This window comes from Carettochelys insculpta, chromosome 14 (genome assembly GCF_033958435.1).
Source record: "Carettochelys insculpta isolate YL-2023 chromosome 14, ASM3395843v1, whole genome shotgun sequence".
NCBI classification, from domain to species: Eukaryota; Metazoa; Chordata; order Testudines; family Carettochelyidae; genus Carettochelys; species Carettochelys insculpta.
In genome coordinates this window covers 21205500-21220420 of record NC_134150.1, presented here as the reverse complement: position 1 = coordinate 21220420, position 14921 = coordinate 21205500, and the positions used below count along the sequence as shown (strand labels likewise).

The following is a 14921-nucleotide window of genomic DNA, read 5'->3' as shown; positions in this document are numbered from 1 at the left end:
AGACTTTTGTGACGGCAGACAGAGGGGAGGACAGAATAGGTAGATTGTTTCAGCATTCCAGGAAAGAGCATGCACTGCTGTGCACGTTTGACAAGGGTTTGGGTTCTATGCCAGTTCATTGCCGCAGTTTAAAGAAGGAACTTTTCTGAATCAAAGACTTATGTTAAATGTAAGACTCTTTCACTACAGAGTAAACCACTCCATGCAGTGACTAGGTCCCATTAACTGCTGTATGTGTCTATACATGAGAAGAAGGAAAACTGATCTGGGGGGTGGTGGGAAGGAGGAATGGAATCTCACTTTGCAGTCAGTGGTTAAGGACTCAGCTGAAGACACTAGGACAGAGGTCGGCAACCCCCAGCATGCATGCCAAGAGATGATCTTCAGTGGCACATTAGGAGGGAGCTCAGCCCAGCCTCTGCTCCCCCAGGCAGCCGGGAGCTTGCTCAAAGCCACGCTGCCTGTGGATTAACAAAGGACTAGCTAATCCTACCAACCACCACCTAAACAGTAAAGCTCTGCGTCTTAATTTATTTATTAATGAAGCTGTTGTAAGTAGGACTATTCATGACTTTAAAAAGCAACACAGGCAGTTTGACTATACGTAGAGGTCAAAAGGTCAAATTTTGGCGCTCTGCCTTGGAAAGGTTGCTGACCCCCGTACTGGGAGTTTTGCCTATTAAGGTGTACAGATCAGGCCCTACATTATAGAAATTTTATTGAATGACTGCACTGTTCAGGGCTTTAGTCTTGATGGTATTTATTACTTATTTTTGTTAAGGTCATACTGTGGTTTTGAAGCCTATTCTCACTTGTGGGAGGGAGGTTTTATAAATACACTTGCTACTGTTCGTAATTATGAACTGGAATTTGAAAAGGGAAGGAAAAAATAGGTTATTGCTCTAAAATAGGTTATTGCTCTAAAACTGAGAAACATGTATTTTGGTCATGAAAATTTTAAGTCCTTTCTGTCTGTCCTTGCCCCTTCTCCCCACCACATGCACCCCATTAAAAAAAAAAAAAATCACTTGAGTCTGCTGCGGGGGAAAGTAATAGTCTGGGGAAAACAGTGTCACAAAAGAATGGAATAAACTGTCAGAAAGCAGCACTTGGATATTTTTCAGTAATTTTCTCTTTCAAGTAGTAAATACATTAAAAGCTTAGTTATCTGGCACCTGAATAACTGGCACATTAATTTAATTGGCATGCCACAGAGCAAGCTGCCTGGCTGGGGGTGGGTAGAGCAGGGCCGGGTGCTGGCCCCAGCTTGAATACCCAGCACATATTATCCGGCATCCCCAAAGATAATAAAGCTTTTATTGTAGAAAGCCAGAATGTTCAGTACATAATTGAAGAATAGCTACTGAATTTCCCCAAGATCGGATGCGTTCAGAGAAATGCATATGACCCAACACTTGTTCAGGATTTTTTGTTAAATAACAGAACATTTACTTCTGTCATTTTTCTCTCCTCATTGGCCAGATCTTTATTCACAATCAGTTGAATGATACAAACTGGCTGGACATTGGCAGTATATACAAATCCATGAGAGTAGTTACTTTGAACTAATTTTAAAAAATCCCAGCCTGGTCATTTGGTTTACAATTCAATGTTTCAACAGACTAAACTATAGTTAGGAAAAATTCATGCTGAAAATCAATTTTAATTAAATTAGTGCCCGAGTATAAAATACACAATATAAAATACGCATAAAAGGTAGTAATTGAGCTTTTGTTGTATTTGCCGAAATACGATTGCTATTGTCTAATTTTTACCTATATGGTTTTAATTACACGAGCCTATAAGCAGCAATTTGAATAGATAGTATTTTTCACTTGAAAGGACTGCTCAGGTTTGAAGTTCTATACCACAGGTTTGCAGCAAAGGCTTGGTGCCTTAATGAGTCAGTCACTGGGCATTGAGTACGTTCAGTATATCATAGAATCCAACCTTCACTTTGGCCACTGACCCATCCCTTTTCTACCTCCTTCCCCTAGCTCTAGCACCCTGTGCTACATCGCCCAGTGGGCTGTGGGTGGTTCCCTCCCTGGGTTACAGACCTAGAAATATTCATGTGGAGAGCAGAGGCGAGATGATTCTGATGAGCTGAGCCAGCCTCTACATTCTCACCTCAGCCCTTGCCTAAGCCTGACTATCCCATTACCTTCTGTCATCACAGTGGCTGTTCTCTGGCTGGGTGGGAGGGCCTCTCCAGCGCTGTGCTAATGCCCCTCTTGAGAAGTCAGCCAGTTTCATTCCAGACTTCCCCATTCCTGTGATCACCTTTTCCCCACTGCTGCCAGCTTCAGGCAGCTTGGGGAGCAAGAGACAGTATTTAAGTCAATGTCTACACTAGGCAGCTAAGGGAACTGCGTAGCTAGAATCAATGTATCTGCAATCGACTTACCCGGCCGTCCTCACTGAAGAAGGTCAATTGAAGAGTTTCTCCCATTGACCATTCTTACTCCTCTCTATCGCGAGGAGTACAGGGGTTGATTGCCGATCCATGATAGGTCGATTTTGTATGTCCCTACCAGGTGTGTAAAATTGAACCCTGGAAGATCAACCCTGAGCACATCCATCTTCCAGGCTAATGTCGACAGGGCCTAAAAGTCTAACCCAGGTATTGTTTTTCAGAATCTTATCATACTGGGGTCAAAGGTCACCAGTCTAGGTTTTCATTACTTCAGATTTCTAGTTCTAGCGTTTTATATGTATTTAGTGCTCATAACAAATGTCAGCCTTGGAGGCTAAAGTCCTTTCTCATCCCTACAGAGGAGGCATAACACAGGCAGTAGCAGCACAAGCTACCCCACTGATGAGTCTGTAATGTCAACCAAAGGATCCACCTCAGTTGAGTAGCATATTTGAGACAATAATACTTAACTACTATATACAGCTCAGTAGATTGAAAAGCTCTTAAAAAGAGGTGAGTATAATTAGCCCCATTTTATAAACAGGGACACTGAGTCATGGAGTGGGGATGTGACTTGCCTGCAGTCACCCAGCAGGCCAATGGCAGATCAGGAAACACAACCTTGATTTCCTGGTTGGCAATCCTGTGCTCTGTCCACTATGCCACACTGCCTTAATGTAGGTCATGCTCTGCTGTGTAATATGACACAACACCAATCTTTTAATCACTAGAGATTGACTTAATCAGTTAAACAACACAAAGGGGCTAAATTCCACTCCCCAAGGTATGCCCAGGGTAAAAAGGTCAGCTATGAAATGATGACCAAGGTACTTCAGAGGCATAAAACTCTGTATCTGCTGGCCATTGTTCCACTTTGTCATCATCTGATTTGTCACTGTCATCACCACTAGATGGTTCATAACCAGTCATGGCAGAGTGGATCTGGTCAGGATGCCTCTGGCCACCTTCTGCTTCCTTCTTTTTTTCTGCCATCAGCTGTCTATAGCATAAGTTACAGACCCTCAGCGGCTTGGGGGACAAGCGTGGCATCAGGAACCGCTGTCTGGAGCATTCCCCGCACACAACAAAGCCGCACTTCCGGCAGTGGTGCCTGCGAGTGAGCGTGGAGAACTTGGTCTGTGTGCAGCGCATGCAGATATCAGTTGCCTTGTCGGGTATCCAGGGGGCCGCGTGCTCTGTGGAGGGCTGCCTCCCTGTCTTTGTCAGCAGATGCCTAATGCACTCCTCAAGGTGATTGAGCCACTCTTTCCTTTCTGTGAGGGAGGCTGCAGAAACCACAAAGGACTTCTTTGAAGTTTTAATCATCCACCGGTTCTTCATTTGTAAGGTATCCGGCAAGGTCTCTAAGGTGACATCTTCCAGAGGTATGATGTGCTGGGAGTTGTACTTCCTTTTGTTTATCACTATACTCCCATACACAAGGATGTCATTGAAAAGGAAAAAAATCCGAGGCTTCGGCTTCTTGCGGCATTCTTTGGTCAAAATTCCTTCACCCAAAAGGACCCTTCCTGGCACAGCTAAGGGTTGTCCAGATGCCCCAAAGCAGTTTTCCACAGCAGCAATGCGTTGGCTGTTAATTTCAGTGTTAACCAGATGGTCCACCATCTCTTTCATTCACACTAGAGTCGGGGGGGGGGAAAATAAAAGGTATGAAACAATGGTCAGCCAACAATTGAATCAATACTAGCTTTGAAACTGAACAGAAAATTTAAAACAGCAGTAAACAGTGTTTCATACAACCAGCAGATGAGTTTAAGTTGTATGAGTAGTACCACACAGCAATAATTTATTAAGGCACTCTTCAATGGGTTTTACCTTTTCTTTTGAAGAGTTTGATATATTTGGTAGCAGGCTCATATTGCCCATCTAAGGAATCAGCAGAATTCAGTTACCAAACACGCTCTTATATCTCACACGGTATAAGGTATAGAATCATAGAAGAGTAGGACTGGAAGGGACCTTGAGAGGCCATCGAGTCCAGCCCCCTGCCCTCATGGCAGGACCAAGCATTCTTTTGTGAGCCAGGGTTCCCTATAAGCTGAGAGCTTGGGCAACCACCCAGGAGACATTCAGGTGCCGCCCAGCTGATTAGCAGAGCATGTGTTTTTATGTGGTGCACATCTGTACATACCTTGGTGCACATAACAAAACTTATTCTACCCATGCATGGAAAAAGTAGAGGGAACACAGTTGTTGCACTGTTAGATCAGTATATTAAAAAAGTGCTTATACGAGTGTAGCTTATTCCCATTAATAAATTCCAAGGTCAGAAAGGACCATCCACTCAAGACTCACTGGCAAAGGGTTCACTGCCATATAACAGAAACTTGCATCAAGCCTGACAAATGCACCACATTTGACTTATTGCTGTCATGATACTTATGCATAAGGAGCATTGTGTAAGATGTCAAAGGAAAGCCAGTGACACACTGGTCATCAATATTGTGCAATGTATTTGTTCACACTAGCAAACTATAGATACTTATGATTTTATGTTTTAAAGTCTAATGAAACAAAAGGGGAAAAAACAGGTTTTTTTCTAGATAATTATCTTCCCTCCTATCTCCCTTCTCCAATGTAAACTACATACTTGGTGTGTAGTGTGGACTGAACCAGCAGCCTTAATTTCTGATGGTGTCCAGGCACAGGGACTGGATACTGCAAAAGGGGTTCAGGAAAGGGGTGCACCAAGTACTCCCTGCAAGGCAAAGTAATGGTAGGATGAGTCGTAAGGAGTTTGCTTGACCAGCTAGGAGCTTTCACACAGTTTAGCACTAACAAAGCCCCCTGTTCTATGACAGTTCTAGACATTGCAGGACCATTGTACTTGTCGAGTTGGATCTCTTTGTCACAGGCCACCACAGGCCACAGAACTTGCTCAAAATAATTCCTAGAGCAGATGTTAGAAAAACATCCCATTCTCCTTTACAAATAGTTGGAGATGGAGAATCCATCGTGGCACATTGTTCCACTGGTTTATTATTCTCACAGTTAAAAATGTATAAACTTATTTCCAGTTTGAATCTGTGTAACTTCATCTTACAACCACTGCATCATGTTGTATTTTTCTCTGCTAGACTGAAGAGTCAATTATTCCAGATTTATTCCTTGTATCACCTATTAACCTTCTCTTTGTTAAGCTAAATAGACTGAGATGCTTGAGTCTGTTACTATAAATCATATTTTCTAATCCTCAAATCATTTTCATGGCTCTTCACTGAACCCTCTCAAATTCATGAACATCCTGCTTGAACTGTGTGCACCAGAACAGGACACAGTCGTCCAACAGGGGTCACACCAGTACCAAATATAGAAGTAAAATAGCTCTTTGCTCCTTCTTGAAGTTCTCCAGTTTATGCATCCCAGGATCCCATTAGCTGAAGCACTATGATGCCCAAATTTTTTTTTAGCATCATAACTTCCTACCCCATCCTAAAAGTTGGAACATTCTTTGACCCAAGAGATACACATTTACATTTAACTCCATTAAAATGCATATTGTCTGTGCCTAGTTTGCCAAGAGCTCCAGATGACCGAATCAATGAACCTCCCTCTCCATTACTTATCACCTCCCCAATGTTTGTGCTCTCTTCCAACTTCATCTGCCATGATTTTATGTTTCCTTACAGGTCATTGATTGCAAGAACTTATCCCAGTGGGACTCCACTGGGAACACAGTGGTTCAATGAGTCTGCATCCATTTAAATTACATGTTGAGATCTACCTGGTGGCCGTGGTTTAATTTGTTTAATGTGCATCATATTGCCAAGACGACAAGGGAGAGTGTTATTTTATTTTAAATCAAAATGTTGCATAGTGCCAAGTCAAACACACCTTACAGAATACTAAGTATATGATATCAACACTGTTACATTTACCAGTGTAATCTCATCAAAATAAAATAGTTTGTCCAGATCTATTTTCCATAAAGCCATACTGATTTGAATTAACTGCACTACTGTCCTTCAATTCTTTTTTTAATAATCCCATACCAACCTGCTCCATTATCTTGCCTGGCACTAATGTCAGACTGGGCATCCTGTTATGTCTATTTTGGAAACAGGCATAACTTTTGCCTTCTAATTCCCCAGTTCTCTAAGTCACTTCTTTTAAAACTCTTGGATACATATTTTCTGGACCTGATAATTTAAAAATATCAGACTTGGGTACCTTCTGATTAGCTGATTTCTGGTGACAAAACAGTGAGAGCATACACACTGTGATGGGTATTTTTTCCTGAAAAAAAAGTCACAATTTCAAACTTTCAAGAGACTTTTTTTTTTCCTTTTCCCTCCCTTTATTGTCAACAAAGAGACAGTGTAGACAAAGCTATTCGGTTTTGTTTACAGAACTGGCTTCTGCACATATCCCACAAAGCTTGCTTTGATCAGTGTGTTGATCTTTGCTGCCCTGCAGACATGCACTCCTCCTTTTTCAAAGCTCTGGGAAGTACCTGAGTGATCCCCTAGGTCCCAGTTCTCTCTCCTAGACAGCCAGTTTCCATTCTGTATGTATGAAACTGATTGTTCCTTCCTAAGTGGAACAAATACTTTGCATTTGTCCTTATTAATCATCCTGTTTACCTCAGACTATTTCTCCAGTTTGTCCAGATCATTTTGAATTTTGACCTTATCTTCCAAAGTAGTTGCAACCCCTCCTAGGTTGGTATCATCTGCCAACTTTATAAGAGTACTCTCTATGCCAATATCTAAAGCGTTGATAAATATATTGAACAGAACCACTCCCCAAACAGACCTTTGTGGAACCCCACTTGTTAAGCCCTTCCAGTATGATTGCGAACCATAAATGACCACTCTCTGAGAATAGTTATCCAGACAGTTATGCACCACCTTATAGTAGCCTCATCTAAGTTGTATTTACCTAGTTTATTGATAAGAAGATCATGCAAGACTATCAAATGCCTTACTAAAATCTAGGTATACCATGTCCACCACTTCTTCCTTATCCACGAGACTTATTATCCTACCAAAGAAAGCTCTGAGATTTGTTTGACATTATTTGTTCTTTACAATCCATGCTGGCTGTTACCTATCACCCTTATTTTCTTCCAGATCTGTCAACAGAGGAAGCAAGTTTGGTCATCTTATGATTTTCGTTTTGTTGACTTTTGGGTGTCAACAAAACTTGGTCATGGAGACACCCCATACAATCTTAAAACCTCTGGTGAAACTCCCAGCTAAAGCTGCATAGACAGACACTCTTCTCTAGGCATTGGAATGAATGATCAATTGAACTGAAGGATACAACTTACCACCCAGATGGTTACAGCTCTAATCACTGCAAACCCAGGCTGGAACCAAACCAGAATTCCCAAAGTGGAAGGTTGCAGGCTCTATTACCAATTCTCTGACTTGCTGTGATCCTCCTCTTATGGGACTGACAAGACTAAAAACCCTAAGCAGCTCAGACGACAAAACCCAACCCCTGCATTCATCACACCAAGTGTTTCTTTGGTTATTTGTATTTGCAGTTATGACACGTCATACTGAAAACGTTCTGCATTGTGTTAAAGGAACTAGAGCACAGAATGCTCATTTCTGCCTCCCACCTCCACAACACTACTGCTGGTTACATATGTTTTACTTTAAAAGTGAAGTGTGGTGAAAGTAATTCATTATGTCCCTAGTTCAGGTCAATTAAACAATTAAAAGGTCTTGTGTGTTACTAGTTCTGGCCCCAGGACTGTGCGCCTAGGCATAATAATCCACAAGAAGCTTCATCAGAAACTGAGTCACTTCCTTTAAGAAAGAGGTAGCTCGGAGTTCAGAGGGGATGTACGTAGGTCCTTGCTTCTGTTAAGCATTTCTTTTAGTAGCTAATACACAAAAACTTATCTTAAAAACTTAGTTCTCAGAAGGTCTAAAAGCCACATGCCATTCAGACTTGTTAGCATCAGTGATGGATAACTACATGGGGAAAATAGTAGGCAAATGATTTCCATTCATATAGCATTTTTCATGTCAAACACTCCCTTTCAGGCTAGTAATAGGGAAAACACAATCACCTGCAGAAGAGCTCAAACACCATGTATGGACACTAAGCAGTTTCTAAAAGAAGCAGCAGCCAGTTAAAATTACAGGAAACAATTAATTAAGTTCCCCAATTTAGAACATGGCCAGGAGGCTGCTATTAACACCCCTAGAGTTTACAGGAAGCTTTGAGTCAAGTTTTCAAGAGCTCAGCTCCCACTTAGGAGCCTTGATGATGTGGCCATATTTTCCAAGCACTCATCAGTGGCCACTGAGTACAACGGGCACTGCTGAATCTGGCTCTTCCTGACCACAGATGATCAGGACCTTGTATTTACATCTCTGCCACAGACGGTGCCTCCAGCAGCAAAGTGCCCCAAATGCCATACTGTATGTCTTCAGAGAAAAGCCAATGTTAACTCCTTGGCAATCTTTCTTCCTTGTGATTGTTGTTGTGGTTCCATAACTTATGTCCCACTGGGGCATCACGTGAATGCAAACCAGGAGCAACAAAAAAAAAAAAAAAAAAAAGAAAAGGACAAACCCATGATCGCCCTCAAATTAGGAGAAGGCTCTAATGAATCTCTGTCTCTCTTCGGTCAGGATATACAGTATTTCAAGGCTTTTGAGATAAAAAGAGTGGATGGCTTCAGACTGCTGTAAAAACATCTATTCATCAAGGTGTGGCATAGTCTATATCCAACGGCAACCTCTACCATACCCAGATAAGTGATGGGGAGTAGCACAAAAATGGCAGAGATTTTATTCACTCTGCCACCAAAAGTAAGACAGGAAAAACCATTTTGCTGTCAGGAAAATTTCTCTAAGAAATGAAATAGGACAGATCATGACTTCTGCTCTCAGAAGTACAAACCGAGGTAAAAGAGAGAGCGATAATTATGTCAGGGATGTTTAATGCAATGCAAACACTTCCAGGACCGTCCATCTGCGAACCCAACTGAAACTCTCTACTCCACTCCCATATAGCACAGCTGTGCAGCCATTCCCTTAAAATAAGGGTCCCTGATCATCACTGCACCATGACTTCCTTCTGGGCAAAAACAATTAGTATCAGACCCTAACCCCTCCCAAGCCCCAGTGCCTCAGGGATCAAAGCCTTAGGGCTTCAGTCATAGGGGACAGGAGGCTGTAACCTGACCCTACTGCCCAGTGGGTGGTGCTCAGTCTTAGGTTTCAATCCTGAGAACCAGAACCTCTAAACCAGCTCTGGTGAGCCCATTAAAATGGGGTTGTGACCTCCTTTGGGCTCCCAACCCACAGCTTGAGAACTGCTGCCATAAAAGATTGCTGCTGCAGCCAGTCTTTCCTAGTTACTTCAAGATGGTGCCCAGGAACGATACTCGAATGGGCCTTCCCTGCACCTTTGAGGGAGCAACTAGATTTACATTGTCTGAAGTCACATTCTAGAGATTTTCCCTTTAAATAAAAATGCTGACTGTTGCATTATGGGAATAACTGTCCTGCCTTTATGTTGGGGAGAGTAGAGAGAGTGTCTCCATGTCATGGCTCAGTTGGTTAGAGCAAAGGAGACTCGGCATAGCAATGCCAGGATTTAATGTGGACTGTTCCCATTACAATGAGTCTACAACCTGCAAACATTTTACTCCCTCCTATCTATGCAGAAATTGCACAATAAATGGATGAACGGTTCAAACAGGAGAAGGATTGTACATAGCGAGCACAGCACGGCCCTCAGATAATTGCCATGCACACTGATTTTCCAGACCTGGAGTCTTGCCTGCTTTTGGACACACAGAAATAAAACAAAACAAAACCTTAGGAGAGGAGCCTTGAGCACAAAGGAGTTAAGAAAGGCACAATGATACACAACTGAAAACAGAATACTAAAGGAGAGAGCAAAACAAGGGCAGGTTGGTGTGAGGGAATTCAGGGTACAAGAAAACACTGCAGATAAATCTGGGAATTATCAGTGCAGAATTGGACAAGTTTTATACAGATTCTTGATCCTGGTAATTTCAATGAATGGTGGTACAAGAGCTTGCCTCCAACTCAACTACTGAGTCATCATGCGATCGCCTCTTCTCTTTCCCACATTGCTTAGCTATACAGTGGATAAAATAAGCCTTAGATTTCTCAGAAGGGCTGTGAGACACTATTTGGTTATAAAGTGTGTTAGGAAGTATACCATATGTACAATGCGTTTAGCAGCTAATTAAAAAGTGCAGCAGGGTTCAGGACAGTGCCTTGGTGAGAATCCCACCGTGCCTTCTTTTTTCTCAAATGCTGAGGTGTTGATTCGGTTTTCATTAGACATTGGTGCTGGACAGCGAAACCCCAAACTTCTGTATTATCTGTGACTTGTAGGTTAATCCTCTGTATTTAGAAGTATGGTAAAGTTTTCTAGGGAATGGGAGTGTATGGATGATCAGGAAAGAGGGGCTGGGACAGAATTCTATAGACTTCCTAAACTTTTAAATAAACTGGTAATGTAACCCCAGATTAAGAATATGGTGCCAGAAGATATAGGGTAACAGTTTTATAAGCACCTTACTGAATGTCAGTGGGAAAACTGTTATGCTTATTTTGGCTCTTACACTTCACTGAAGACTTGCCAATTCTATTTTGCACCAGGACACAGGGACAAACAGTCTGTACGTAAGCGCTTGCTCACTTTCAAATAAGAAAGAAACTAAAGGAACTACCTGTCTAGTGGCATATCTGGATCTGGAGATTGTATTCCTGTAAACCCAGTAACCTAACCTGTCAGTTTTGAAAGAAGAACCAGTAATTACATAAGGAAAAAAAAATCTTCCAAATCACAGCCTGTTAGCGTATTATTACCAGTATGGGAGTCAGATGGATAAAACAGTTAACATTACACATCCCCTCATGTCGCATGATCTTAGATTTCTGCATATAGGGCAAAATTTGTTCTGATTTAAGCAGTTCAGAAAGATATCAGATGTTCACATCCCATCTTATTCCCCAAGGAAAAATGACTTTTTAAGAGTAGCATGTACTTCTCAGATACAATGTAAACTACTGTTGGATTATGCATCATGTTGCAAAACCAATTTTATTTTAATAATACTGTGATTAATTTCAAATGTTTGTTAGTTTTCTGTGCAAAATGAATTTTGGGTTTTCTTTGATAAATAAAGCAGACTTTTGGGACTATGCAGAACTGTATTCTGCGCCCCCCTCACCCCCCCCGGCCACCAATGAAGTCAGATCCCCATAAATTTAGGAATAACAGAACAAGAAGCAAATTAAAAACTCAGAATGTAATTTCTGATCCCATCTATTAACTTGGGAAAATCAGGCAGTTTTCTTCTGATTGTATCAAAGTTTGTTGGCTCAGAGAAATTATATTTTTAAGTAAATGCTCTGGAGCTCGTTAAAGCACTATGGTATATTTACCAATAAATAGTAAAGCATGTGCCTGCCTGTACACACATGCACAGAGGGTTGTGAGGGTGGGTTTGTGTAATGTGATTATTTGTCCATAAGGAACAGGTCCCTGTCCATCAATTCATAGCCCTCAAATAGTAAAAACTTTCTCTTGCTATAGAACAAGGCCCAATTCAGCCTGCTGCAACCAGTGGGAATAGCCATGCGAGAATAGTATTGCACATGCACCCAGATTTGTAGGAGGAAGGAAAGTCAAGAAGTGGAACAGAATAGAATGAAGGCACACCAAAGTGAGAGGTGTAATAAGTGGGGATGGCTGCCTGCTATTCTAACTTCCCTGGTATCTAACATAGCACCTTTTTTTTGGTAGCATTCAACTTGCTCTACAGCTGATTAGTATATTAGTTACCAAATACTGGTGAAATACAATGGCCTCTTTCCTTTCTACTATTCAATCAATTATATGTTTTAAAACAGTTGATTAACAGTAACAAGTAAGTACTGCGCACTGCTGTTTTGTTTTTTTAAACTGCAAGGGAACATAGCTTTGGGGAACTCTGCCTCACGGACAGTGCAGCACTGGTATTTTTCACTCTGGTTAAAAATGTTGAGCACATTCTTCAAGCCAATATACACAAAATGACTCATGCAATCTTTTCAGTGCTAACCACATGCCTGGTGGGTTTCCTCTCATCCAGCAACATCCATAATCCAGTGTGATTTTAGTTAGTCGGAAGGCCACTTATCAGGGGTTTGGCCTAGTTTCCTGTGGTTCCATAAATGCCCACCCACCAGTCCTGGCTTTCGGCATTCTGTGCTGTTATTTAGCTGTAATTTACCCCTAAATGTCTTCTAAAAGCCCAATAAGTAGTGGAAGTGTTGGTAATGCTGCTAGACAATATTGACCTCTGGCAAATTATCTTGTTCAGCACTGGTCAGGTCCCAAGGGTGCCAGACTAGAGAGGCTCAGCCCATAGCACTCTTCTCTTTCATCTTGGTATTCAACAAATGCCCCAGGATGCTATTACAAACTGCTAAGCTGCTAGAGGTGCAAACTCTGCAACAGTAGGTATATGCAGGAGCATAGCTGCACATGAAAAACTAAATGTTAATTGTTGACATGGATCAGTTGTTTATGAATATACATAGAAAGCTGGAGTCATTTCCATGAACAAATACACAGTTGCTTGTAGAAACACAGTAACCGTGCAGGCAAATCAAGCACATAGCTGTTTGTGAAAATGTTGGGATTGAACAGTTTCCTGATTTCAAACTACATTGGTTCAGTTTTAATACTGATTCCCTCAGTCCCACACAGACACTGCTCTCCCAGAACCTGAAAGCTGTCTGTGCAGATAAGAATACTACATTAATATGCATATGAATACTGATGCTATTATTTGGATAGCACAAAGTTACAAAATTTGCAATTCAGGGCATGTCTACACTATAGGGGAAGGTCGAATTAAGGTACAAAATTTCAGCTATGTTAAATATGTAGCTTAAGTCAGTGTACCCTAATTCAGGCTTTCATGCAGTCTCCACTAACAGAGATGGACAGGAGCTTATGCTTCTATTGACTTTCCTTACTCCTAATGGGGGCAGGGAGGTGTAGCATGGTGAATGCGGGTTCCCTGAAAATTCAGTTTAGTGTGTACCAGTTAGCGGTGCTAAATTGAACACCTGAAAATCAATCATGGCAGGGTCGATCTTCCCTGTAGAATAAATATAATCTCAGACAGGAACATGGACATATATTTTAGAAGGGACCAACCCTCATTTTCCAAATGGAAAAAAAAATAGTAAATGCTTGGTGCATAGAGACAGAGAGAGAGAGCACACACTCTTGTTAACCAAGGATCTTAAAGTGCTTTACAAACATGTTAATTAGGTGACTATACTATTTTACAGATAAATACATTCCTGCTAATTATATACTTTAAGAAATTAGAAACTGTGATCACACTGTGGAGGCTTATTATTACTGTTATTATGATTCAGTACAGTATTGTAAAGCACCAATAAGCTGCTCCATGTTGTAGAAGACACAACTAGGAAGAGTACACAGTAAAGGATAGTCAGACCAAACAAAAGAAGAGCCAGGAGGTATGTGGAACTAAATCATATCGTCAAGGATTTTTGAGCGTTTACTGTTAGGCATTTTCTCCACTAACCATTGTTTAAAATCCAGCCTTCTGCTTCTTATTACTGGATCTTATGACTAATATGTTCAGCAATACACATTCATGTTTTCCAAACATGTTGCTCAACTGAAGACACTTCTAAACTGACCCAGGGGAAGTATTACACTGGACTGGGAAGATTTCTCCGTACTCCAGTCTGTCACTCTTACTCACAGAGAGTACTGCCTTGCTTTAGCAAGCAGTCCCACTGATTTTAGCTAAACTTTGGGGCGCCAGGTCTGAGGAGCACTGGCAGGATCACGCTGTGTCACTTCGTTCCCTAGCTGCAAACTGGGGAGAATACTGGTTACTTACCTCTTTGGGTAAAATGTGCTCAGTTTCTCGGGTGAGTCTCTGGGACTCGAGACGTACGTATATAAACAGACCCCGCCTCATTCGTCAGCCAGCAGCACAATCATGTCAACAGCCCAGCTCTGGCATGGATTTACCACCCATTTCCCAGCTTCCTGTGCTGCTATCGACCAGCCGCTCTGGGCGCTCCCAGGGGAAATGCAGCCGCGGCGCAGTCCCAGGCGTGGGTTCTGCCAGCGCTTGGCGAACCGTGGGATAGGAGCTGGGTGCGATAAAGTCCCTGCTCTTAAGTGACTCAGCGCCCTCTGGCCAAGCGGGAGCTGAGACTGGCTGGGGTCCTGCCGCGGCAGCAAACGTCTCTTCACTGCACAGGGCAGCTCCGGCGCTGCTACAACCCTCCCTCCGGTCCGCGGCGAGTTTTGCCCCGTACCTGTCCCAGCCGGATCTTCCGCCTCTCGAGCCGCCCCTCTGGCAGGGCTGCTGCACGCCGGCCACCCACGGCCCGCACCGCACCGCACCGCCCTGGGCTGGAACGCACCGCAACATTCCACCCTGACACGCTCCCGGGAGGAGGGGAAAGCGCTCGGCCAATCAGTGCGCGGTGCC

The 14921-nt window shown here is 42.4% G+C and overlaps 1 protein-coding gene across 4 annotated transcripts; it reads right to left on the bottom strand.

Annotated features, from left to right (window-relative positions):
* Window positions 1-1235: 1235 nt before the first annotated feature.
* On the bottom strand, window positions 1236-14883 carry PLEKHF1 (pleckstrin homology and FYVE domain containing 1). 4 transcript variants are annotated; one of them, XM_075008522.1, is made up of 3 exons: window positions 14746-14883; window positions 6608-6673; window positions 1236-4056 (listed from the first exon to the last, which is right to left on the bottom strand). In XM_075008522.1, the coding sequence occupies exon 3, from the start codon at window positions 4049-4051 to the stop codon at window positions 3221-3223; it is 831 nt and encodes a 276-aa protein (XP_074864623.1). In that variant the 5' UTR covers window positions 4052-4056; window positions 6608-6673; window positions 14746-14883; the 3' UTR covers window positions 1236-3220. The 4 variants fall into 4 exon arrangements, with proteins under 4 accessions (XP_074864623.1, XP_074864622.1, XP_074864624.1 ...); XM_075008521.1 differs by lacking the exons at window positions 6608-6673; window positions 14746-14883 and adding an exon at window positions 14319-14732; XM_075008523.1 differs by lacking the exons at window positions 6608-6673; window positions 14746-14883 and adding an exon at window positions 5028-5119.
* Window positions 14884-14921: the final 38 nt, after the last annotated feature.

Coding starts and splice junctions, on each gene's coding strand:
- PLEKHF1 (XM_075008522.1), bottom strand. CDS start 4,051: ATGAAAGAGATGGTGGACCATCTGGTTAACACTGAAATTAACAGCCAA.